General features: G+C 39.0%; 1 protein-coding gene across 1 annotated transcript; it reads right to left on the reverse strand.

Moving 5' to 3' along the window:
* Positions 1–3162: 3162 nt before the first annotated feature.
* On the reverse strand, positions 3163–24648 carry LOC145984670 (23 kDa integral membrane protein-like). The gene is made up of 5 exons (XM_083118224.1): positions 24550–24648; positions 21246–21440; positions 20050–20223; positions 17982–18188; positions 3163–3492 (listed from the first exon to the last, which is right to left on the reverse strand). Exons 1-5 carry the CDS (start codon positions 24598–24600, stop codon positions 3334–3336), a joined length of 786 nt encoding a protein of 261 aa, XP_082974350.1. The 5' UTR covers positions 24601–24648; the 3' UTR covers positions 3163–3333.
* Between the last annotated feature and the right edge of the window lie 2135 nt (positions 24649–26783).

Raw genomic sequence — 26783 nt, forward strand, 5'->3', positions numbered from 1 at the left:
CCGAGTTCTTTTGCATTTAAGCTTTTAGCAATGATGACCATCGTGCTAATTCGAAGGTAAACACTGGACAGGGAAAGGGAATGGTTTAATGGAACGTATGGAATGACGTGCGCGGCTATTTCCTGGAAGAGTGATAGTCTGTGTGCTGGAGCGTGCATTACGCCAATTTACATTTTAACGGTTAGAAGATATGGATTCCTATAACCTAAAGAAAAGGATAGAACACATGGACAGTTTGCACAACTGATTTACTTCCGGTTTAACCAACATAGCGGAAAGTCAACGTGAAATTCGGTCTTCATTGATCAGTTTGAAATTCTAGGAGTTAGAAGGGAGGAGTGGGGTAAGTTCTTCTGAAGTGACACAATGAAAAGCCAAGCGCCAGGCTTGAACTCTGCTTGCATTGGCCTCATTATCTATTTCATAAGTTCATCATATATCCTCATCGACGCGATTAACTAGATAAATACTTAGTTTCGTACATTAAGGTGTATTTCTGCCTTTAAAGTAACAGCGGCGACGACAAATACAAAGCGGCAAACCTTTATCAAACATCCTTCGCACAGTTTCTCTAGGAATCAAAAACATAGAAAAAGCAAGTTCTGACGAGGATTGGAACTTCTAAGTTTCTATTGATTTTGTAATATTGTGTTTTAGAAAACTATAATTTGTGATTACATAACAGGTATTCTTATATTCTGATGTATTTTTTAAATATTTTAAAGCACAATTCTGGTAAGTTGATGCTTATAATTAGAGTGAAATAGATGTCCACTAATATTAATCAATATTTTGAACAACTTTTTAAAATTGTTACAATTTTCAAGCATCGGTATCAGTGGAAATCGGTATCGGCTTATATATACAATTACACACAATCATACACAAAAAATCATCCATCTATACATATATATGGATGTTTAAATTGTGTATCGCCCAAATTAAAAACGTTTCTATGCCACTGCTAGGAAGTTGTAACTACATTGTACAGTGGGATCCAAGAGTATTACCGTGCAAATTGTCCATGACTATTTCCATTAATTTTTTTCTTATATCCTATGTGTTTTAAAGCAATGTATTTTTATGTATGCTGGTTCAGAAGTTGTCAACAGCTTTTCTTGAGTTTTCTTTTAATTCTTGAAGCTCTTATTGGGTCAAATAAAGTGCACGAACGTGCTGATGGACAATTTGCACGATAATACTCATGGATCCCACTGTACAGTTGGATGCTCAAGTATTGTCAGCGACTATTTTCATTAATTTTTCTCTTGCATCCTACATGTTTTTAAGGAATAGGTTTTTGCGTATGCTGGTACAGAGGCTGTCAGCAGCTTGTTAGGCGTTTTGTTTGAACCTCTCATTGCGAAAACAAATAGAATAAATATTGTGATGGACAGTTTGCGTGGTAATACTTATGCACCCCACTGTACAACTCGTTTCTCCGAAATATCCAGGAAAGAAATCTGACTGTAGCGCCAAATTTGTTAAGGGCAATGGAACTCCACGAACGCTTGCACGTACTAGTTCGGAGCAAGTTCTCTCTGCGTGTCCTACGGGATACTTTTGAGTACAGCACTCTCATCTGAGCGGAAAGTTTAAGTCGTGTCTGGGCGCGTATCGGCGGATTACCCACTAATTTATTCCCACGGAGCGTCCCGTTGGAAGATAGAAGCCCCCCTCCCCCACCAACATCCTTTCCTTTCCCTCAGAGGCAACCGTGTTCTTCCTTCGGGGAAAGAAATTCCCTCAGGCCGCTTGAACTGAGCTCATGAATATTTCAATCATCCGCCACTGAGCAATTCTGAAAAGGGGCATGCGGTCAGCTGGAATAAGTTTCCTCTGAAACCACATTGCTGGAGTCATCTACCTCCGCAACTGGATAACTCTTCTCCAGAACTTCGAAACTGTGTTCCTTCCCTTGCCAATCCCGTATTCTGAGACACACACACACACCGCTTCCATGTGTTTCGTAGAGATACTATATATGTACCTGTGCGGAGACATGACATTAGAACTTACGCTGTTGCCAGATCGATCCTGCTCACGTTCGAATACAGTATAGATCTCGTCTTGTTTTGTATCTCGCAGCAACTTTTTTCTTTTTTACTCGTGGCGGGTATGCAAGCTACGACCGATTTGTGTATACTGAAATAAGATACTATCCCCGTAATAGAATAATAATAGTTTTTCTTGTATGTACGCATTGTTTGCATTGTAGAATTATTTTCCTGTAATTTACGGTTATTACAAGCATAAGAAAACAGTTTTTCGTTGTGACGTTTCAGGAGAACACACGCTCCCTTCATCAGACATTTATTTTCATTTTGACTAAAGATACAGTTATAACAATGGTTAGTAATTTTTTAAACAAAAAGAATGTAACATTGACAACATCCATTATATAACGGATTCTGTTTGTTTTAAAAATTGCTAACCATTGTTATAACTGAATCTTTAGTCAAAATGAAAATAAATGTCTGATGAAGGGAGCGTGTGTTCTCCTGAAACGTCACAACGAAAAACTGTTTTCTTATGCTTGTAATAACCGTAAACTACAGGAAAATAAGATACTATCCTACTTATGTAAAGCTTAAAATACTACTGCCTCCGTGGCAGAGTGGTTAGCACAACGCGATACGACGCCATGGATCCTGGGTTCGAGTCCCCACCTGAGCATGGGTATTCTTATGATTGTACCCTCATCATCACTCATCCACATCTTGTATAAGTACGATGAAATTCGCGAGGGGACACTCACCATACCCAGGTCTGGATTCGAACCCGGGACCCCTGGTGTCGTAGCACACTATGCTAACCACTCCGCCACAGAGGCCGGCTAATAATTAAAACAACAACAACAATAATAATAAGCCTCCCCGATGGCGCAGTGATAGCGCCGTCGCCTTGTAAGCAAGGGATGCCGGGTTCGATTCCCTGTGGAGGCACATAGTGGTTCGGATTCCACTTTAAACTGTAGGTCTAGTCCCGATTAGCCTTACTGTGCATAAAGTGGACTTAAAACACCAAATCAATCCAATCCAATAATAATAATAATAAATAATAGTTGAATACATTAAAATAAATATAAACGACAATAAATGTTGTCATCATATAAAAGCTTTTGATATATAAATGTATTTATTTTCCATTTTATAATACATAACTAACAAATTTGTCCTAATGTAAGCGATAAGATGCTAGTATAATTGAGGAACGTTCAAACTGAACTATAAACAAAGAAATAAACAGGTTTATAAATACATGCATTTGATTGTTGAAAGCGTGAGTCTTAACAAGCTCAAAGTAATGAATCTCTAAAGAGAATGTCTGAGGTTACATATAATTCACATAAGGAGCGTTAGGGGCTGGTTCAAATAGATGCGTAGCGTAGTTAGCATAATTATGCTCAGCAGCATGGACGGAATTGCTGTAACTGTTTCTGTATCTGCGGTGTTGACCTGCTATCATCGAAGCCAAAATCACACTTGCTATCTGCAAACGGAACAAGCAAGGTTAGAGGAATGGATCACAGCATGACAATGGGATGCAGGGTTGTTCAAGGTCCAGAAATTGCAAATACCAGGTGATCCGTTTGAGATATCAGAAAAGTAAACCTTTATGAACAAGAGGTTAATGTACGTATCATCTCCGAGCAGCTTGTTGTAATATAAGCAGAAAGGATGTAAGTTTCGAATGAGTGGAGGTTTACTGACTTCAGCTGCGTGGCGGCAGTAGCATGCATTAATACTCGAAAATTTCGCATCCCATACGACATACTGTGTGCACTGTTGCGACGTGATCACCACCTTTGTTACCATGCACATTAGCGCCGTCATGTGGCTGAAGTGTGTAAACCTCCACTCACTCGAAACTAACATCTTTTCTGCTTATATTACAACAAACTGTGTGTATAAAGGTTTACTTTTCTGACATCTCAAACGGATCACCAGGTATATTCAATTCCGTTCCGGGAGAGAAAATCAGAAAGCGTTCTGGACGGTAAAGTACCTTTTTATAATTCAATAATTTCAATTTTGTCCCAGAACTTTTCTTTCCGGTTCAATTTAAATACGGTCCAAGTACGGTATTGAAAAGAAACATTACGAAACTTGGACCGAATTTAAATTGTGTGAGAAAAAAAAGGTTTTGGACCTGTTACATAATCCAATAGAATCCATTAGAATTTATGAGTTCCTGGACGTTTAACAACCTTGATGGGATGTCCTTATAGTGTAAAAAATGTAACTCGAAATGCGTCAACTCAAAGTGGATGCACTTTTCATGCATCGATTGACACGATTCATTTTGGTTTATTGAAATTATCGTGTTTGATCTTCTCAGTTGATGCATTTTCGTGCATCATACGGAACAACAGCGGATAGAAGTCCTTTCTGATGTATTTTTATGTAGCCGAGAGCGCTTAAGTGCTCGACTTTCTATCTCCCCACCGAAGTTACTGAGAGAACAACACTTTCGTCGTCTTCAAACCTTCTTCCATATATTGAGTCCTTCAATGGTTCGAACAGATATAAATCTGATGGGGCAAGATCAGGGTTGTAGGGTGGATGGAGGAGCACAGACCAACCAAGTTTAGCGTTTGCCTCCATTGTCCTCAGGCTTGTGTGAGGTTCGACATTGTCGTGGAGAAGACGGAGTTGCTTATGGATGATCTTTGTAAGAGTCCCTTCATCATTTTCATATAAATATTACTTATCTTCATCGTCGCGATTATCCGAAAGTGCAAAAAAATAATGCTAAATGACAACAACTCAACTTTCAAAATGTTCACAGTTTTTTCTTTACGGTAGTTTTATGGTAGCGGAAATTGACGATCAGCAACGCACACTGCTTTGCTCCGCCCACTTGCTCTCCCCTCTTCCCTGCCATTATACCCGGCCTTGCTCTACAGTCTACTCGGACGTAGTATAGTGGCGAATGTGTTGCGTTATTGCATGTATGCAGGATAAATTCCGTTTTCTCTGGTGTTCGTAGCAACGAAACGAGGCGTCGAACAAAAAAAAATACTTTGTTTAAGAAAGCTGTTTGTCTTAATGACCTCTACACGCTATTTGTGGGCTGTATATTTGGACTCGTCTCGTCTCGCTATAGTCCACAAAGTAATAAAGAACCTAGATCGAATTGTATGCTTCCCTTCAACGAGAACTCGGTCTATACGCACGTAATTAACAGCCATTATTAACCTGTAATAGGGCATGCAAATTTCTTTGTTTCGATACTCTGGATGCCTTAAAACGAAGAAGAATAAAGAAAAGGGATTAAAAAAAAAAGTCGGAACTATCTTTAAACGTGATGGACAGAGTTTCCTATTTGGGCTATGTTCTACGAGCGAAAGATCTTTTAAGAAAGAAACAGTTGCATTGTCACCCCCCTCCCCCTTTATCGACTCAACAGCTCACCATGAAGAAAGCCTTTGAATGCCCTTTAAGGAGATGCCCCAACGAGTATAGAATCGCCAGGGCGGCTGAAAGGTTGAAATCGATCGTCTTTTGTCGAGCGGAGTCTTGCCTAACTATTTCTGCCAGCAGCTAGCGCATGAGAGGCAAGTTCCAACTTGCATCTGCATAACCTAATCATGTTGCCCGGGACTTGTTTGCATCCAAAATATGCGCAATTTATAGGAAAACCACTGAAATATCTTAAATTATGCACGAATATGTAAATATGTTTCATTTTTCGAAGTCTTTGACTATTTTCTTCACCCCTTAATTATTTTTTATGTTCCTGGCAGTAAAACAAGTAATTGTAATAAATTACGAGGGAAAGTCAGTAAATATATGGTTTTAACATTGTAATTCGCCGATATTTGCCATTTTTGCTTAGCTGCAAGGAAGAAGGGGCATAGATCGAGAAAGCGAAGGAGAGAGATGGAGAGAGAGACTGAGAGAGAACAACACTTTCGTCGTCTTCAAACTTTCTTCCGCACATTGAGTCCTTAATTGGGTCGAGCAGATAGAAATCTCATGGGGCAAGATCCGGGTTGTAGGGTGGATTGAGGAGCACAGACCAACCAAGTTTAGCGTTTGCCTCCATTGTCCTCAGGCTTGTGTGAGGTTGGGCATTGTCGTGGAGAAGAACTGGATCTCTGTTAGGCTGCACTCGCCGGAGTTGCTTATGGAGTTTGTGCAGGGTGCTGAAGTAAGCGTTGGAGCTCACCTCGTGGCACCACATCCGCAAGAACAACATGTCTGGGTTAGTGTCTGAAGGCGTGGCGAATCATTCATCTTCGCTTCTCCCCGTTTTGACAATGATTCGCTTAGCACAGTACCCGACTGTACTCCTATCGAGTGCAACACTTATGTAGACAAAACACAATTATCACAGTTTCGTTTTTCGCCACTAAGAATTCAAGGACGGTTCAAGTTTGTCTCTCACTTTCGAATTCTTAACTGACTGCTACAAAGGCACTGCAATCATGAAATTGCACACATGTACGCGCAAGATGTCAAACTTGCTAGATACAAATTCATCCCTTGATATCTTGCTTCTGGACTGAGAAAGAAAGAGGGGCATTACTTTTTGAACAACCTTCGTACATGCAAAGGAAAAATATGTATCAAAGTCCTGACCCTTTTGACCTTACCAAAAGCGTGTTCCTTTACGACCAATAGTAAGGCACATCTTCGCCTTCAATTTGCTTCTCGAGAGAAACCTATGCAGCCACTCCAGAACGTCCCCCGGCTCTTGACGTGGGTATTTCGCAATCACACAGCGGAAAGTCATTCGAACCTTATGAGCTCGCAACGAAAAGAAGGAAGAAATGAAATAAGAGAAAATTGAAGGGGGGCATTTTTCTGATATGAACCATAGACGAACGCAAAACTGGGAAGAGCCCTCAAAGTGTGTTTTTGACGTCAAATACTTTCTTCCCTCTTGGTTGCTGTCTTTTTATATCCTGCAAAGGTATATGTGGGGAGGAAGAAATCGAAGAACGACACTCGAAGTTACCAATCTCTCTGTCAACAAAACCTGTTCTGATGAAAAGGAAGAAGAAAATGCAAGACAAAGAAAAGTGTGCTATTGAGGTATAATGGGGCCATTTCCCTTAAGCACATGCTTACTTCAAACACACAATTCAAATCGCAATATCTCGTTCCTGAACACGAGGCTTGCAGGAGTTCTGCTGTACATTATTAATGGAGAAACTTTCTTTGTTGAGTCGGAAAGATACGCATAACAACTGTTGATGATGAAAACAGTGAATAGGGCATATAGGGCGTAGGTATGGGAAATGAAACCCGTAAAGGCTATATTTATCACAATTTGACTGCGCAATGTCCTCACATTGAAAAAATGTTTATTGTATTTACTGCAGTGTATTCGACTTAGTTATGTCTTTGTAAAGGGTACTTGTACACTGTGAAATGGACAGTCAATTTCAGTTGCCTTTTAATTTGCACTTTCAAGTCCACTCTGCGCAGATAGGGTACTCTATCGTTTGATTTAGTTTATTTATCGTTGCATTTCTTCCGTTTTGCCCAATCGCGACGATGGAGAGGAATGGTGATAAGATGAAATGGATGAAACACACAGAGGATTATACTGGCTGTGATTTCAGACGCTATAGCCTGGTTATAGGCCCGTACCAAATATGTATTTTTTCCTTTGGGGGGGGGGGGGGCAGATCTGAAAATGTAGAAGAAAGAGATCGGGAATACTGTTGGGTTGATTGAATTTGGTTATTTTATGTCGCTTTTCTGCCACGTTTGTCTAATCGCGATGGCGAGGATGAGTGATGATATGATGAAATTAATGAACATACTCCAGCAGTGCAGGGTTTAGTACGTACAAGAGACGTTGACATTTGGGTGTCTTCACAAGGGGCCACCCCTTACATCCCTCGCAGATAGGTTAATCGGAATTCGGCCTCATAAAGTGGGATCCGAACTAGAGATTGCCAGATCCGGATGCTGGCGGATCAGAAATCCGGATCCGGTTAGTTCCGGATCTGTTTGGCCAACCCACATGAGCGCTTCTTTGGAAAGTAAGAATGTGTTTATAACATATTGTTACCTGCTAATATACACGCATATATATATATAAAGGTAAAGAAAAAGGTAAAGTGCTCCCCTGTGCATAGCACCACGCCATGAAGGCGTATAGGGGGTGTGGGGGTATATACATATATAGTGATATAGTGTGTGTGCGCGATTTGTAATTAATACACTTACGTTAGTCTTACACTTTGAAATTATATCTAACTAACTAACTAACTAACTAACTCCCTAGCCTTCTTAAACCCGAAGGTTCATGGCTGCAGCAACACATGCCTTCCATCTTTCCCTATCTTGAGCAAGTTCTATATACTCTTTTCCTACCCTACCGATTTCCCTTAGGTCCATCTCAACGTTGTCCCTCCATCTTCGTCTTGGCCTTCCTACAGGTCTCTTACCATCAGGTTTCCCAACAAGAATCCTGTAAACTCCTCTTTCCTCTCCCATTCGTGCCACATGGCCTGCCCACCTAAGTCTTCTTGATTTCATTATTCTAATAATATCTGGACATGAATACAAATTATGTAGTTCTAAATTATGTAACCTTCTCCACTCACCTGTCTCCTCATCCCTTTTAGGTCCAAAGATTTTCCTAAGGATATTTTTTTCAAATACTCTCAATTTATGTTCCTCTTTCAATGTAAGGGACCAAGTTTCACACCCATATAATACTACAGGCAAAATTACTGTTTTGTATATTTTAACTTTTAGTTTCTTAGATATTAAACGAGAAGACAAAAGTTTATGAAGAGAGAAGTAACATGCATTTCCTGAATTAAGTCTACTTTTTATTTCCTCTTTAATATAATTTTCATTTGTTAATATTACTTCTAAGTATTTGAATTTGGAAACTGGTTCAAACGAGTTGTTATCAATAATTAGATTTTGATTATTACCTAACACTTGGTTTCGGCCTGTAAGCATATATTTAGTTTTCTCTTTGTTAACTTCCAAACCTATCTCTTTAGCAGTTTTGAAAAATATTTTAGCATTATTCTAAATTGTATTCACATCATCCCCCAGTAAGTCTACATCATCTGCATATGCTAACAACTGAGTCACACCATTTAATTTTAGTCCTTCTTTAGTTTCTTTTACCTTCCTAACAGCATATTCTAAGGCAAAATTAAAGAGCAATGGAGATAATGCATCTCCTTGTTTTAACCCATCATGAATTGTAAATTTGTCAGACATATTACTACCCACACGAATTTTACTTTCTGTTTCACTGGTGCATATTTTTATCATACTAACAAGCTTCTTAGGTATTCCAAACTCTACTAATATATTATATAATTTATCTCTTTTGACCGAATCATATGCTTTTTTGAAATCAATGAATAGCTGATGGACATTTTGATTAGATTCCCACTTTTTTCAAGTGTCTGTCTGATGTGAAAAATTTGATCTGTAGTTGATCTGTTACGTTTAAATCCATATTGATAATCACCTATAATTTCATTAGCATAGGGGGTTAGTTTTGTTAAAAGAATGTTAGATAATATTTTATATGTTGTTGAGAGTAGAGAAATTCCACGGTAATTATTGCAGTTCATTTTATCACCTTTTTTAAACACAGGAACAATTATGGATTCTTTCCACTGTTGAGGGATTACTTCTTTATTCCATATTAAACAAATTAATTTATGAATTTGACATATTAATGAATTTCCACCATATTTAATTAACTCAGCTGGTATTAAATCAATGCCAAGTGCTTTGTTATTCTTTAGCCTTTTAATAGCATCTTTAACTTCAGTCAAGTTAGGTTCTGGAACTAAAGGTTCTGCTGTGTGTACTTCATTTACTTCTGATTTATCTCCTACATGGACATTTAAAAGGTCATTAAAGTAGTTCTTCCATCTATTTAGAATATCACTTGGGTCAGCTAGAAAATCACCGTCTTTATCTTTTATCAAGTTTACTTTAGGTTGCCACCCCTTTCTAAACTCATTTACACCTTTATATAAATCTCTGATATTTTTATTTTTGCTGTTTGTTTCAATTTCGATAATTTTGCTTTTCAAGTAATCTCTTTTTTTTACTTCTAAACGTTCGGTTAACTTCTCGCTTTATTCTATTATAATTGTTTAGATTTGTATTATCAGAGTTATTTAACCACCTAAGTCTAGCCTGATTTCTTATTTCTATTAGATTATGACATTCATTATCAAACCATGACTTACTTTTTCTTGGTTTATGGTATCCTATACTTTCTTTAGCTGCTGATTCTATTGCATTACGTATGTGCTCCCAATTCTTATTTACGTCTGTTTCATTTATATTTTCATCATCATTTAAATCCTGCAAAACATCAAATCTATTTGACAGTTTAATTTGATAATCTTTCTTAATTCTTTCATCAGTAAACTTTCCTGTATCAAATTTTAGAACTTTTAGATTTTGTTGCTTGTGATTTATCACTGAGAGTCTTTCTCTTAATTTAGCAATTACTAAATAATGGTCACTGGCACAGTCAGCACCTCTATGTGTACGAACGTCAATTATACTTGTATGCCTTCTCTTATCAATGAGAATATGATCTATCTGATTATGAGTTTTACCATCTGGAGAAGACCAGGTATATTTATGGATATCTTTATGTTTAAAAGTGGTAAAGGTAAAAAAGGTAAAGTGCTCCCCTGTGCTTAGCACCACGCCATGAAGGCGTATAGGGGGTGTGGGGGTAACGCCCCACACTTTCTTGATCCGGTCGTGAGTGGGGGTGATGTGATCAGCATCACGCCCCTGACCGCCTTTACCCCCCAGGGTTTCCCCCAGGTACCCATGTTATTCGACGCTGGGTGGACGCCGGGGCCGCTTCCATCGTTAGAAAAGTTCCCGGATTTTAACCGGCCAGGGATCGAACCCGTGACCTTTAGCATGGTAGTCAGATGCGTTACCGACTGAGCCACCGCGGCCAACCAGTGGTACTTTTCACAATTAAATTCTTTGAGGTTGCAAAAGTAATCATTCTTATACCATTATCATTACTTAATTCATGAACACTTTCTTTACCAATCGTGTTTTTAGTTTTACAATTCCCTTCTCCTGGCCACCTAACTTCCTGGACAGCTACTACATCTAATTTATACTTAACTATCTCATTAACTGTACACTGAAATGCCCCAGGCCGGTAAAGTCTCAGAACATTCCAGGTGCCTAATTTAATAGCCTTATTCCTTACGTAGATTTTATCCTTAGTCCAGGGACTAAGGATAAAATTACTTTGAAATTATATAACACTGCATATATTATAATGTTTTATTTTAATTTGTAAAACTGTAACTGTAGAACAATTGTATAATTTTTGTATAACATTTCTATCTTGTTAAATGTGTTAAAGATTTCATCCTGGAATGGAATGTCTCACATTTATGTGTGTTTCCATTTCCAATACATTCGAATGAATACATATTCGTTTCAATGGCATTTACAAAATCACCTCTGACATTTTATGTTAAACAAGTAAGATTATTTTTGTGCACGAGTGTGTTAGCCGATGCGTAGCAAAGTATTTTACGAACAACACTTGAAAAAATCTTGAATGACTAACTAATGAAAAACTTCTTTGTAATAGATCATAATACCTTTTAAGGTGTGGTAATATTTTAATGGTCCTCCTCCGTAGCCGAGCGGGATAAGGCGTTCACTCCTCTTCAGATCGTTCGCTGCGAGACGGCGTAGGTTCGAATCCGGCTCTGGTCGGAATTTATTTGGCCTACGTATAGGGCCGGTGGCAACCGACCATCGTGAGCTCCGAGTGAGTGAGCGTAATCCGGTCGCGAAGTCCTACAACGGCTGGGGGTCGGTCGGGCTGACCACCCGTCCCCCTAGTCTGGCTGCAGATCTCCACGCCCCCTTGATGGCTCGCGTGGGAGGGAGGCCAGCAGTCGGTAGGTAACCCTTGGCCCCATATTGGGCTGTTGCGTTATTGGATTATAATATTATAATGGGATTGAGATACGAAACCCTCGGATCAGGAATTTTCGGATCCGGATTCGTTTAGCCATCCCTAATCCGGACCACTCTGTGCCTTCACCGGCTATCGAATCCGAACATAATTTTTTTAAAATTATGGTGCACTCAGCCACTATTTACAATCATTACCTATCTTTATGCAAATTTAAATAAAAGAAACGGTTGTCCTGTTTTTGTAAATTGACACACACACTGATATATTTTAATGATAACTTCTTATAGTGTAACCAAATTCATCATGTAATTGTTAATAAAGTCTTCGTTTTTACAATGACTTTAATGTGGTTTACGTACTTCGCGCACCTCATTTGTAAGAGCTAATAATACAATATGTTGAAACATCAGTTAGAAAAGACAACAGAATTTGCAACATTAAAATACAATACATTGTATTCTTGAAAGCATTATTTAAAGACAGCTTCCCAAATTCTCGCCAAGACATTATATATGTAACGTGCATTTTTTTAAAAATTTAAGCAAGCCATAAGCCTGAACGATGATTAGATGAAATTGAAGAAGGACCACCAACACATACCCAGGCCAAGATTCGATTTCGGAATATTCATTGACCTAGATCCTGAATAGACAACTCAACGCGGCTTCTTGAGCAAGGAAAAGTGAAAATTTAAGTAATTAAGTAAGTAATTAAAGTTAAAAACAGTCCCTATATGAGCTGATTATGACAAATGTTTCTAGGAGGCTATTTTTTTTTGTATGCGTCAAGCCTCGAACGAAGGATGGCAAATACTTTTAAGTCGTTAGAAAGAAGGCATTAAATCAGGGGGGGGGGAATAATTGGTTCATTTAATTAAATTAAGTGCTGACTAGACTACATGAGGTGATCAACTTTACTCAATCCATGCAGTGGGAGGAAAAAGAAAATGGAAGAAGGAAAGACTCTTAATCGATTGCACTGAGCATGAGCTTAAACTGAAGTTTTTCCTCGAGCTCCATTTTTATTTTTAGAGGAATGAGTCGGATGTGTGTATCGACAGGAAGATTGGGAGCAAGTACTTCGACAGAAAATTTCCTAAGGGTGTTCAAAATCGAAAAGTTGTTGTTCTTAGATATATTGACATTATGTTTTCGAGTCATGAAAAGAGAACTGTTTTAGGGAGGAAGATAAAAGAGAAGAAATGAAAGAAGCGATAGAGAATGAAGGAAAGTGATAGAAATAAGAAACAAGCCAGAGGGGTGGAGAGAAGGAAGGTGGATGAAAGGAGAGAAATAGAGAGAGAACGAACATAAATAAAGGAAGTGAGAGCCAGACAAAGAGGAAGATAGAGATGTAAGAAGAGACAGATGTAAAGAATTAAGAGACAGAGATAGAAACGAAGATAAATAAAATAAGAGAGAGAGAGACGGGGAAAAGGGAAATAAATGATGCGAGAGAGAGAGAAAGACAATTAAAGGAGAGAAAAGGAAAGGAGAGAAATAAGAGAGAGAGGGAGGAAAGAAGAAATAAAATGAGAAAGAGAGAGGGGAAGTGTGTTTGAGAGAAAAGCAAAACAAATATATATATATATATATATATATATATATATATATATATATATATATACAACCTTGGTGACAATGACGTTCGACCAGAAAGGAATACGTGATTAAATGCACAGAGGCATAGGCGGTGGAATGGGTGACCCGCAGAAGTGACGCATGTGTGTAAGAGGAGGCGTGTGAGCAGGCAAGAATCGTGATCCCAGCATGTTGCACCCAAGGTCACGTAAAGAACGAAAACGGGGAACTATACGCGTGTCATTGAACTTCGACCAGGCACCAGACCCATACGGTAAATTCCAGATAGTGGCGCATTCGACGGAAGCATGACGTCACGGACACGATAAGGGAGTCCGCCGTATATAAGCGCGTGCTGTGCACCGAGGAACCGCAGTGCATCATCACCATGGCCAGGGGCAAACCTATTGACAACACCGTGAGGAGAAGAATGGTGGAGTTGCAACGGGATGGACTCAGTGAACGGGAAATAGGGCGCCAACTGAACTTACCCAAGTCAACCGTTCACTGCATCATCAAACACCACCAAAATACGGGTACTACAGAGCCCCGGTCGAAAACGCCTGCTGAGCGTGCGTGATCTACGGATATTTAGGCGCTATATCCAGACCAACAATCATGTTTCTGTGGCCGAATTACGACTGTGGACTCGAGAACGCTTTCACATTGAAGTGTCAACCAGAACCATTCGCCGTTACCTACAGCGATGCGGTTACCGAGTGTACAAGGCGAAACGTAAACCCTTCCTTTCCATGTTGAACAAAGGCAATCGACTACGGTGGGCACGAATGTACCGGGGATGGACATTTCGGCAGTGGAACAGGGTTTTGTGGATGGACAAATCCATTTTCAATGTTGTGTACGGGAAAATACGGAAAACAGTCATTTGTCGGAAGGAGGAACAGAATGAAGCAAAATTTTATGCACGTCGGGTACAGAAACCTGCGTCAGTGATGGTATGGGGATGCATGACGGCATCTGGGGTTGGCCCACTACACGTCAGTGAGGGCATTGTGAATGCACACGCCTATACACGCATACTGGAGCGGCATCTTCCCACAGTGCGAAGGCACCTGTTCCACAGGCGGCGTCTCATCTTTCAACACGACAATGCCAGGCCTCATACAGCGCGGCTGACAAGAGAATGGTCGACTCGCCATCACGTGCGAACTCTGCCATGGCCACCATCGAGTCCCGACCTCTCGCCCATTGAGAATGTGTGGCGTGTTCTTAAGCGACGTGTGCAACAGAAGGGACCCACGACAGTGGCTACTCTTATCGCCTGCCTGCAGGAGGAATGGCACCGCATCGATGTGGAATACCTTGAACGACTCGTCCGCAGCATTCACCGACGCATTGCCACAGTTATTCGCCGACGGGGCGGCGTCACACCATGGTAAACAGGATCCCCTCTAACAGTGGTCGAACTTCAATGTCACGTGTAGATGGACGAAAATGTTTTATTTTGTGTGGACACCATACATTGCTGCGTTGCAGCGCAAATTTATGTTTTCCTTTGTTCCATGTAGCCTGCTGAATAAAATATGTTCAGCATATGCATGTGTTCTCCTTCTTTCACAACGCACTCCTATATTTGTGACTGGTCGAACTTCATTGTCACTAAGGTTGTATATATATATATATATAGAGAGAGAGAGAGAGAGAGAAAGAGAGAGAGGAACAAGAGACAGATAGATAGAGGAGTATCACACAGACATAAATAAATGGAAATAAATGAAAGTACATAAGACAGAAAAAGAGGGAGAGGAAGGGAAAGGGAAATAAATAAAAGAACAACAGAGAATCATAATGAGAGTAAAAGGCAATTTCTCCTCCCTTTTTTGACCCTCTTGAATGGCCATGGTTGGAAGTTATGGAAGTAAGCCAAGGATGTGAATTTGCCCCATCATACATTGAATCAGTTCATCATCCATTCTCATCGTCGCGATTGATGCAGTTTAGAAAACCGGCGTAAAATAACCAGCACAGAAATAGAATCAGAAGACTAAAAGATGATAAACACGGAGAAACAAGGTGCCAACATTTTCAGCTTACATTGGTGTGTGTTAAGAAAATTCAACAACGGTGCCTTCCCTATGAACACTTGTCAGATTCTGCCGTTGTAAATTTTCCACTACAGTGAAGCGCCATTTTAGAATGCACTCACTAGATAGTTATATTGTACTAACTCTAGTTACACAGATCATGTTCTGCCGTTCCCTGTGGCGGAGTGGTTAGCACAATGCGTGCGCTACGAGCCAGGGGTCCCGGGTTCGAATCCAGGCCTGGGCATGAGTTTTCTTTGTGAGTGTCCGTTCATTAATTTCATCACATCATCACTCATTCTTGCCGTTGTAGTTGTGTCACAGTAACTCCAATTACACAGATCACTCTCGGAGCCTCCCTGATAGCGCAGTGGTAACATCGTTGCCTTGTTATCAAGGGGTCCCAGGTTGGACATAGAGTTTCACCCAGGTTACAATTTTTCAAGTTAAAAAGTTAATAACTGTTAACAACATTACTTCTATTGCAAATAAGTAACTCTGTTACAGCTACTTACTTTTGAAGGTAGCTAGTTACAGTTAGAATTCCTTTAAGAAGTAACTGTTCCTTGTAACTGTGTTTAGAGCAGGTTGGTTTAATATAAATCAGGTTGATTTCAATCACGATTTAAATCGCGAATTAAATCATTTGATTTTTTTAAAAGAAAATCACTGATTTAAATCACTCTAAATAAATAATTTATAGAATAATGTACATAAGGATTTTGTAGGTATCAGAAACACTTTTGGTGAAAGTACATTACTCTCGTAATCATTTAATGGTGATTATTAGGTTCTAAGATGGGAAAGTAAAGGAAATAAAGTAAATGTACTCATACGAAAGGACATGTAAACACAGGATTTCTCTTGATTTAAATTCAATAATTTTATGGGCAAAAATAGCAAACATTTTGTGTAGAAAAATATACAAAATACTAATCATGTTAAACCATAAACAGTGTCAATAACATTAAACTGTAAATAAACATGGCAGATGATATTTTTCGAACTATCATTAAAACAAATCTCCAAAATTCAGGTTCAAAGACTATAAAAATATTTAAGTTAATATTTTAAGTTACAATTATAGAGTACATCCAGAATATTTTAGTTTCACTGGAAGAAATGTTACTGAAATTATTTTTAGTTTTATTAACAAACTCAACAAACATTTCCATAGTAGTTACAGTATCAGAAACAGAAAGATGTATGTTTACGTATATTTTTATTTGCTCTAAACTATTCAAATATTTTACAGGAACATTTACTAAGAAAAGCCTGTGCATGGTGCTAAAAACCATGCAAACAATTTTAAGCATGTTTTAAAAAAATTAAAAAAAAAATCGATTTAAATAAAAAATCAACAAAAATGATGTTTTAAAATAAGAATCATGATTTTTATACACCCTGGCTTAGAGTAACTAGTTTCTTTGTAGGGAGCATTTAGCGTTAATTAAGTTGGATTATTGTCAGGAGCTGGAACCAAAATGTCAAATCAGCTAACTATAAAAGTGAGTAATATACGAGGGTCATCCAAAAAAATGGAACGTTTTGGTGTAAGACACCAACAACCAAAGATGTGCCAAAACGTTATGGTACAGAAACTATTCCGTACTTTTTCACTATTCGCCACACCCATACTTATCATAGCGTGATGTCAATTTCTTGATACATCCTTGTACTTCGGTTCCGCATCTTTGTGTTCATCAACCGTGGCAAAGTGCTTTGCGGAAAGAAGGAACATTCAACCCTAGCACACTCACCTACGGAGGCCTTGAAGACAAAGATTGATGAAGCAATCCAGGCTGACCGACCTTTCACATTATACATTCTACATGAATCTTTTCCTGCAATTTCACGATCTCTTCTTCAGGAAATCGTTACGGTACACCTTCGGCACAAGAAAATCCGTGCCCGACCCTGTGGCCGAGTGGTTAGCACATCGCGCTGCGACGCCAAGGGTCCCGGGTTCGAATCCCGGTCGGGCTTGGTTGTTTGTGAATGTCCATTCATCAATTTCATCATTTCATCACTCATTCCCATCTTCGCAAATTAGCCAAGAGGCACAAAACGCGAAGTAAAATAAACTAAATCAAATCAAAATCAAGAAAAGAAAATCCGTGCCGGATGGGTCCCTCTATTGCTGACTGAGGAACACACTGTCACTACATGGTTGAATACATTGGCTGCAATCGAGTACAATGACGGTATCAACAAACTGGTATCACGCTATGATAAGTACTTGAATGAGTATGCCGAATATGTGAAAAAGCTGTATTGTTTCTGGACCATAATTTTTTTAAGCCGCAGGTCTGTTCCCGATTAGCCTTTCTGTGCATAAAGTGGACTTAAAACAACAATTCAATCAAATCAATCAATCGTATGCTTCAAATCGATCACAGCCTATATAGGAATACAGGAATGGACTTGCCTGTAAGAGAATGCTGGGTAGGCCGATCAAACCGCTTACAACCAAGTAATTCTCCATTTCCTGAGCAAGAATGTCGAAGCATCCGATCTGGTACAGGCCTCTTCCAGTCTTCCGGCAGTCCACAACCTCTTCCCTACAGCAGCTGATTGGAGTTTCAAGTTTCAAATTGACCCAATCAAATTCGCCTCTGACGCCACAGCATTCTTTCTGGAAGTTGAGAGAGTTAGAGAGTTAGCCAATAGAACAGGTATAACGGATTTAAAAAGCTTTGGATTTCTGTTTTGACTTGTAAAGCGATTAAAAGCACGTTGAGAATAAGAGAAGGCAGATGGAAGAAAATTAGATCCGAGAAAATGAAGTGAAGGATATAATGTGGAGGAAATAATGGTTCCGAAACGTGGGCAATAGAGGGCTGCATGAAGAGGATTTCGGTCGAGCGCCAAAATAGTTCGCACGGACGACACTAGATAGCGTACGGGATTGAGAACTTCTTCGCTCGAGTGAATAACGCTCGAACAGGCAAAACGAGCTCCATCATATCCCACCGTATCCCACCGTTGCGAGATGGTGCCGTGAGTTGAACTGTGGCAGACAGTCATGCGAAGATGCCCACGTAGGTGAACCAATAGTGACAGTCACCACCGAGGAAAACATCGAGAAGATCCTTGACATGGTTATGGCAGACAGACGAGTCACCATCAAGTATTTAGCAGAGAGTACAGGGTTGTCAACCAGCACAGTTCATAACATCTCAACCAATCATTTGTGTTTGAAGAAAGTTTCGGCACGATGGGTCCCGCGAAATGTGAATGCTGATCAGAAGAGAAGCAGAGTGACATGTTCAAGGCAACTTTTGGACATGTATCCTGCAGATCCAGAGGACGTTTTGGCCAGATTTCTGACGGTGGACGAAACATGGGTCCACCACTTTGATCCCGAATCCAAACAAAGCTCCATGCAATGAAAGCAAATCAGCTTCCAAACCCCGAAGAAATTTCGTGTTCGACAGTCAGCCAGAAAGGTTATGGCAACTGTATTCTAGGATGCAAAGGGAATACTGCTGTTGGATTATCTGGAACACGCAACCACCATTACGGGCCAGTAATATGCTGATCTTATGCCAAAATTGCGAGCTGCAATAAAGAGCAAGAGACGAAGAATATTAACACGTGGAGTGCTTCTGCAGCAGGACAATGCTCCCGTCCAGAAGTCTGGTGTTGCCATGGCTGCAATTCATACAGCTGGATTTAAATTGGTGCTCATCCCCCATATTTGCCTGACCTAGCCCTAAGTGACTTCCACTTGTTCCCACATTTGAAGCAGCATCTCCGTGGGCACGTTTTTCGGGATGAAAATGCCGTCATGGATGCTGTGAATGCATGGCTGCAGGAGCAAGAGGACATCTTCTTCCAACAGGGTATAGAAGCTTTGGAGTGGCGATGGACAAAGTGCATTGAAAGGGCAGGGGTCTATGTTGAAAAATAACCATATTTTCATTTCTGTTATATTTTGTTTTCTTGGTGAGTATTAGAGCAAACTGAATGTCCCTCGTATATCTGCTTGTTTAGGATTTAACTCAGCTTATATCTCAGTTTTGTATTTATGCTGTATTGTTCTTTTTACGTCACTTTTCTGTTACTTCAGGCTAAATCGCTATCAACGAAGGATAATTCTCTCTTGTCTAGTAACATGGATGATTGCAAAGAAAATATTCAAAATGTTATGTACACAAATTTTCAAAATTTTCGAAAGTAATAATCACTGAACCATAAAAAATCTTTCCGTCATAACTAGGAAATCGTTGTATTTTAATGTACAGCTTGATCACGATAAGAATGTTCCTGTGGCACCGTAGTCGAATTTTCAACTCTAAGCGAGCGAAGGAAGCGTGGGCGATGCAATCAGCTGCTTGCAATGTTCCCGTGTTCCTGCGTTGCCAAATTCTGCACACTGCCAAAGGCACGGGAAATAGGAAGAGAGAGGACAAAACAAAGGAATGTGCACTTTAGTTCGCGAGTTTGTTAAGGAACATTTTCATCTTGGTTAACCTGTATAGATTGTGACTTACCTTCGTTTGTATAGCATCCCAGGCTGCTGCAGGCATAGGATTTCTGGTGGTAACATTTCTCGCCGTTTCCCACATGGTAGACTTCAAGTGTACCAAGAAAGAGTTGTTTGTTCGCAGAATTATAAGAGTTATCAGAATTTCCTTGACAAGCAAGAGGAATATTATTACTGCATACTGAAAGAAATATAGAAGAAAATGTAGTTCGTTTGGTCTGCTTTACTGAATCTTTAGAAATATTATCTCTATCTTTGTAAAAAAAATTGAGGTCTGAAATACATTTTTATTACCTAGAAAAGCACATCATCACTATCATAATGAATTTCGGTAGACTTAATTAATATTAGTAGTTGCTTATGAAAAGTGAGATAAATATTTATTTTGCTTTTTGTATGGAATATAATGAGCAAAACACTAAAACTGTATTGCTGTTTCAATATAATATACTTGAAAAGACACCATCAGATAGTTTATATAATTATTTGCTGCGAAATTATACATCATAGAAGAGTTAAAATATTTAAATCGGACATTAGTATATTAGAACAGTCAAGGAATATTTATGAAAGATAAATTTAAGACAAGGATTATGAAAACTTCCACTTACTGTCGAAATTTTTGTTATAGCACAGATAAAGATTTAACATTTTGCGAGAAAATATTTATGTTTTTGAACTTTTGATGGCTTAGTTCTGTTTTACTTTCATAATAATAATAATAATAATAATAATAATAATAATAATAATAATAATAATAATTATTATTATTATTATTATTTTAATAAAATTAATAATAATAATATATATTCAACTTTTGCCAACTTCTGATATCCTATTTTTTCTTTCTTTGACATTTAACTCTGTGCTGGCTACTTTTTTGGAGCTTAGGAAAGAAAGTTAGTACGAAATTTAGCTGTAAATGTATAACTATAGTTTTAACTATAAATGAAGATCTGAATTATGATTTTTATATAACCTTTATATTACAATTGTGAAAACTATTTAAGTGAACGTTATTGACAATATGTTTCATGTTTAAAAATATAATGTTTTTCACCTTTAGGAAATTGTTTTTTTACATAAGAATTGCAATTCCCTATAATTTTTTATGAATCTATTGTCCATTTTAACTGGATTTTTGCTAATTTATGTGTATCATTATTTTTAATATAAATATCTAAAGAAAAATGTTTAACTTACCCAAGTTAGCGTTCGTGGTGAATGCGACTGCCACGCAAAATACCCGATCATAGACACACAGAATATGCCAAAGCCAGCATATACGAGTAGCATTGGTGGTCCAAAATATGCCCAATGGCCTTTCCAGAATTGTGTAAACTTGTAAACATCGCTTTCCAGAAGGCCACCAATACAAATGATCACGAATCCTACAGCCTGGAATGAAATAATAATAGTTATGTTTTAGAAACTCAACATATTGTGGAGAACCTACTACGATATTATTTGAAAATTTTGACGAGCATTCTACGAAGTGTAGTCCTACTCCATGTAAATAGCAATATGAATCAATCTGGAAATTATTATAGTTTTTAATTGCATTAGGGTTTAAATGTTTGTGAATGCATGTACCTAATTAACATATTTCACCAACAAAAATTATTAGCATCTGTATAGTGAAACAACACGCAAAAGAACCTACGCAGACCTGCGACTCCAATGCGTCGTCCTCCAGCGTGGAGGGGAGGGCTAGAGTGGAGCATTCTTGCTTATGGCCCGAGTTGAATGGGTGAAGGGGCAAATACGCGAAGGATTTTGGCCGAAGGTTCTTTTGTTTGTGATCCCTCTACAGCAGTCATGCCAAACTCGTAACCGATAATGTCAAAACTGTCAGGGCCGCACATCTCCAAATCCAACCCCTTGAAGTTCAAAACTAAGGGGATTCGCACCCGAGAAGGGTTGGGGTGGGGTGAAGGGGGATTCCAGGGATTACTCTTGCAGCATTGATTGTTGTGAGCATGAACAACTTAATGGAGGAAAGAAACGTTCGTCAGTCGTTCTTGATCGTTGGGCTCTTTTATTAATTTTCATAATGGAGAACAGCTGTTCACAAAGGTAAGTACATCGCTAAACTTTCAGCAGAAATGGCTTATTCCAGGATATTACTGTGGGAGGTAGGAGAAAAATCTCGAGATATATATCTTTCAATACTGATCGCGGCATCAAAAAGAAAGGGAGCAGTAAACAAGGAAAATTTCCCCTTTGCAGTATTTGAAGTCTTTGAAACCTGTTTTCAAATTCATGAAGCCGGACCCAGTGGCCGAGTGGTGTCGGCCCCCGTGGCGGAGTGGTTTGCACACCGCGCTACGATGCCGGGGGTCCCGGGTTCGATTCCCGGCTCGGACATGGATGTATGTGATTGTCTGTCCTGAAAAGTCCTGAAATTGAAAATTGAGTGAAATGATATGAGTGAATGAAGTGTGATGGAGAAAGCTTCCGCTTAGGGACTTTAAATGGTTAGCTCATCGCGATGCAACGTTAGGGGCCGCGGGTTCGAATCCCGCTCGGGCTTGGATGTTTATGTTTGTCCGAATAATGAGAACAAATGTGAATACAGTGAAACGAGTATTGACTTTAATCAGGTTCACAGAATGGCCGTTGATATTCCTGGCAAGTTGTCGTTATTAAAATATCTCTCAATGCAAACGGCTTCCTCTCTGCTCTGCCGCTTACTGGCCTTGGAAGTGTAGTGTGCACCATCATGGACGTCCGCAGGATTTTTTCCAGGGAGGGGCAAGGAAGGTATTTTTTCCAGGGGGGGGGGCAAAAAAAGTCACATTTTTCCCCAAAAGAGTGTTGTTCCCTAAAAAAACATTGCTTAAATTTGAATTTATGGTGTTCATGCAATAATTAACACATATTATTGTGGCTAAAATGAAATTTTATATGTGAAATACATAATTTTTGGTTCACTTTCATTTTCCAGGGGGGGGCCACGGCCCCCCTTGCCCCCCTTCCGGACGCCCATGTGCACCATATGGAGCTCTCTGTACCCAACAAGCGCACGCGGTTTACCCAAACTTGTACTACACCATAAGTACACGTTACAACTATATTTGGTGCTACTCCAGTGTAAATTCTTCTACTGTGTAACAGGAAGGAATACTGTATTGATTTTTCTTCATGGACACCAAAAGAGAGAGAATATTTATTAGTCTGAGCTGTTCAAGCAGACGATGTTTATTGTCCATCATTCAGCACTCACCTCACTGAACAGAACTGAAACATGGGATATGACCACGGTGGTTATGTCATTCGCTCGTCCAAATGCGCCGGTAAAGTTCAATAAACAACGTCGAGTTTATTTCTACAGCTCTGGAGAATATTCAGAATGACGTAGTTTCCTGCAAAGCGGAAGATCTCCTAAGAGCAATATGTTCTGAGGCGCTGAGTGAATATTACTTTTGCCTGTAAACTATGAAACTAGAGACTCTTTCTTTCTCTGGGTCTATCAATAGCTCAAAATATACCGTCATCGGTTTTTCTTGACTTCTTTCTGCTAAATAGCTTTCCTTTCTAGCATAAAGAAACAACAAACGTTCACTCAAATGCACATAAGTGTGCAGTTCATTTCTTTATAATCAGGGTTTAGGTGAATAATTTAATCTACTGATCATTTATATTAGAATTTAGTTATTACGAATAATTATAAGAGAAGAATCATAAAATACATTAAATGTCAAGTTCTGATTGTAACTCTTTGAAAAGACACAAGAAAAATGTGTCAAGACGTTGAGTAATTTATGAACTGTAGTCACTAAAATACAACTTTATTGTTTTTATTTATAGCGCTAGCAACTACAACTATTATCTTAGTTGTTTGCTGTTAATACAGTAATCGTGTTGCACAATAGTGACTGCACCCACCTAGGGTCGGCTCTGGCTAGGCGGGTCAGGTTTAGGGCGCTTAGCATTAAAATAGCGACTCTAAATGCTTCCAACACCTGATCACATACCTGGTTTCAAGTACGAAACTCCCCTTCAAGCGTCACGGGAAAATCGGCTGATTATCATTATCTGTGTTTGAGACCAATGTAAGCGAAGGACGGCTGCTCGCTGTGAAGCGTGGATACTCGCGTAAGCTACTTTTGAAATCGTAATTTCTCCTGTCAATAATGTTTAGTGAAGCTTCTTTGCTAATTTGTTTCTCCAAGCTTCAAACTTACTTCCATAATCGTTTCCAGGATTCTGAAACTCTTCCCAACACACCTATGAAATTTTCGAAAATCATTAAACTTCCAGAACCGTTAACCCATGCCCCATTTAGGACAAATTCAAAATTAATTTTTGTTTATTCGTTACTTTTTCGTGGAAGAACTTCTCAATTGAACGTATTTCGTAAAATTATTTTTCGCAATGCACTGTAACATTACTGAATGAACATATATTTTCGTAACTTCGTCGAACTTAATATTTATACAATTATTTATATTTTGTAACTAATGTTAAATAGTTCATGTTTTCACTTAAAAGAACCAATACTTACTCCATAAAACAGCATGCAAGTAAAAAGAAGGTTTGATTTACACGAATGCATCTTGAGCACGAATTATTCTCGGTTCCTTCCTTGTCATCATCATCAACACATTTTATTGGACTTAACAGCTTTACATCTGGCTGTTTAAGCCCACCATACATTTTTATTCTTTCCTTGTTACGATAATTCAGATCCAAGATTCATAAATTGAGGTTCAACCGTAACTTGTAGAAATGCATTTATTGGGCACCAGAAAATCCTCATTTCGTATGTACCATAAAATAAATTCGATAATTTTATTATGCGAGTAAAATTCATTCCCAGTACTGTATAATCTACAGTGTATTGAATTATCGGTGGAATATAGTGCAGTCGAGAACTATTTTTCCATCATGGTTGCCATTCCTGCTCTGAACTCATATGGAACGCTTGCTCGAATTCATATGCCTGATATGAGCGGACATAGTTGCAGTGTTGAGGAACGGCTAGTGAGGCGTGTGTGGCTGCACGAACGACAACGCACGGGGCAAACGATGTACTGTAACGTAACGTAAAGTTCCCAAGTATGTTATATTGTAAATAAATAGATACATACATATGTTACAATCTATTATATAAGTATGTCATGTACGAGGGTAGTCTCAAACACAAGAAAGGGAACTCGTACAAACGAAATACTCTTGTGAAACCAACAACGTTGATTCGTGCATATTTCTACCTACAATCCTATCGCGTGTGGAATGGTCCTTTCGAGCTAGTCTCGTATTTCGCAGTCGGACAGTACACAAAATACCGATCACCCGTATCTCTCACACAAGGTAAACAAAGCATGAAATATTAATCGCAACACTGTTTCTAATCGGCACAGAAGTTGACGCCCGACAAAGTGGCGCAGAACACACAAGCTTTCAGACTTGCAGCAAACATGATTGATTTTGGCACAAGTTGACATTCACAAATTAATAAAACACACTGAATGAGCACGCGAAGTACACATTAGGTTATATGGCTCATTTTTCTGTGTGAGTTGTCGATTTTATCTTTTAGGGTGAATAGTAACGAAGTCTTCCAGCGATAATTCTAGACACAACGATATCTCTTTTCATTTATATATGAGTATTTTGAACTTGTTGGTTTGGAGTTGCGTTTCTTTGACTAATTGAGAAAGGGGTACTGCGTTCAGAGTTCACACATTGCACATAAACATTCGTCGAATGAACTCACGTAGATTCCTTTTGACGTAATTCGCAGTATAATTACTAATATATATGAGAATGTTTATGTAAGAGCGTTTACTTGACTGAAAACTATCCACAATATTTTGCTGCACATGTGATATCATAGTGGGCGTCCGCCGCGGCAGTGACGTTAACAGTTTTTTTTGGAGGGGGTAGGTTAGGCCCAAGAGTGGACAAAATATATCCAGGTGGGTTAAGATTCTCTGTCAATCACGCGCGCGCTCTTCTAAATATATTTAAATGATTAAACGCCGTGTTGACATTCTTTTTTCTAATGATTTTTGCAGAGTTCTCATGTGGGTTCCCCTATTCGGTGAGGAGGTCTCTTTATTTTCTTTTTCTATTAATTGCGACGACGAGCGCAGAATAATGATGAGATAAATCGACTAAAATTACAAAATAAATAAATACTTGAAGTTTGGTATGACACCACTTTATACTTCGGCAGGCTAATTGGAACCCGACCTACAGTTTAAGGTGAGATCTTATACGCTGTTCATCGTGACTTCACGGAAAATCGAGCCCTGTACAAATCGAGTGTTACCGTCACACAGTATGGTAGGTTCACTTGAAACTTGCAAAAAAAAAAACAAACTCTAATGACAATTAAATCCAGCTTTTTTCATTAATTTTCTGCAGCCTCGGTTGTGTGTTCTCTCAAGATTACTACGTCCCGGTAACCTGCCCAATCCCCTTGCGAGGTAAGGTTATAAGACTCTCCTTAAAATAATGACTTCAGTTTCTCAGGGCGTTTTGACAAAATTGGAAACGTGATGTCTAACTTATGCTCAGGGTTTATTGAAACTTTATCACTACGAACCCTCACAGCAATACAATGTCACTATTGTTATGTAAAACTCTAACAACATCTCAGTACAACGATCATTTTAAAACTCTCTTCCATAAACTTAGCATCTTCTCAGGTATCCGGTATCACGCGGAATCGAGCCCTGTACTAATCGACAGTGTTACCGCTACACCCTTTAATGACAATTAAAATTCTAA

Source organism: Lepisma saccharinum, chromosome 1, assembly GCF_977018435.1.
Source record: "Lepisma saccharinum chromosome 1, izLepSacc3.1, whole genome shotgun sequence".
Taxonomy (NCBI): Eukaryota; Metazoa; Arthropoda; class Insecta; order Zygentoma; family Lepismatidae; genus Lepisma; species Lepisma saccharinum.

What these genes read in the sequence shown, in the direction of transcription:
- LOC145984670 (XM_083118224.1), bottom strand. Translation starts at nt 24,600, where the DNA reads ATGCATTCGTGTAAATCAAACCTTCTTTTTACTTGCATGCTGTTTTAT. An exon ending in CACCACGAACGCTAACTTGG is followed by an intron (nt 20,224 to 21,245) that starts GTAAGTTAAACA and finishes TATTTCTTTCAG; the next exon opens with TATGCAGTAATAATATTCCT. An exon ending in GGGATGCTATACAAACGAAG is followed by an intron (nt 18,189 to 20,049) that starts GTAAGTCACAAT and finishes CTCAACTTCCAG; the next exon opens with AAAGAATGCTGTGGCGTCAG.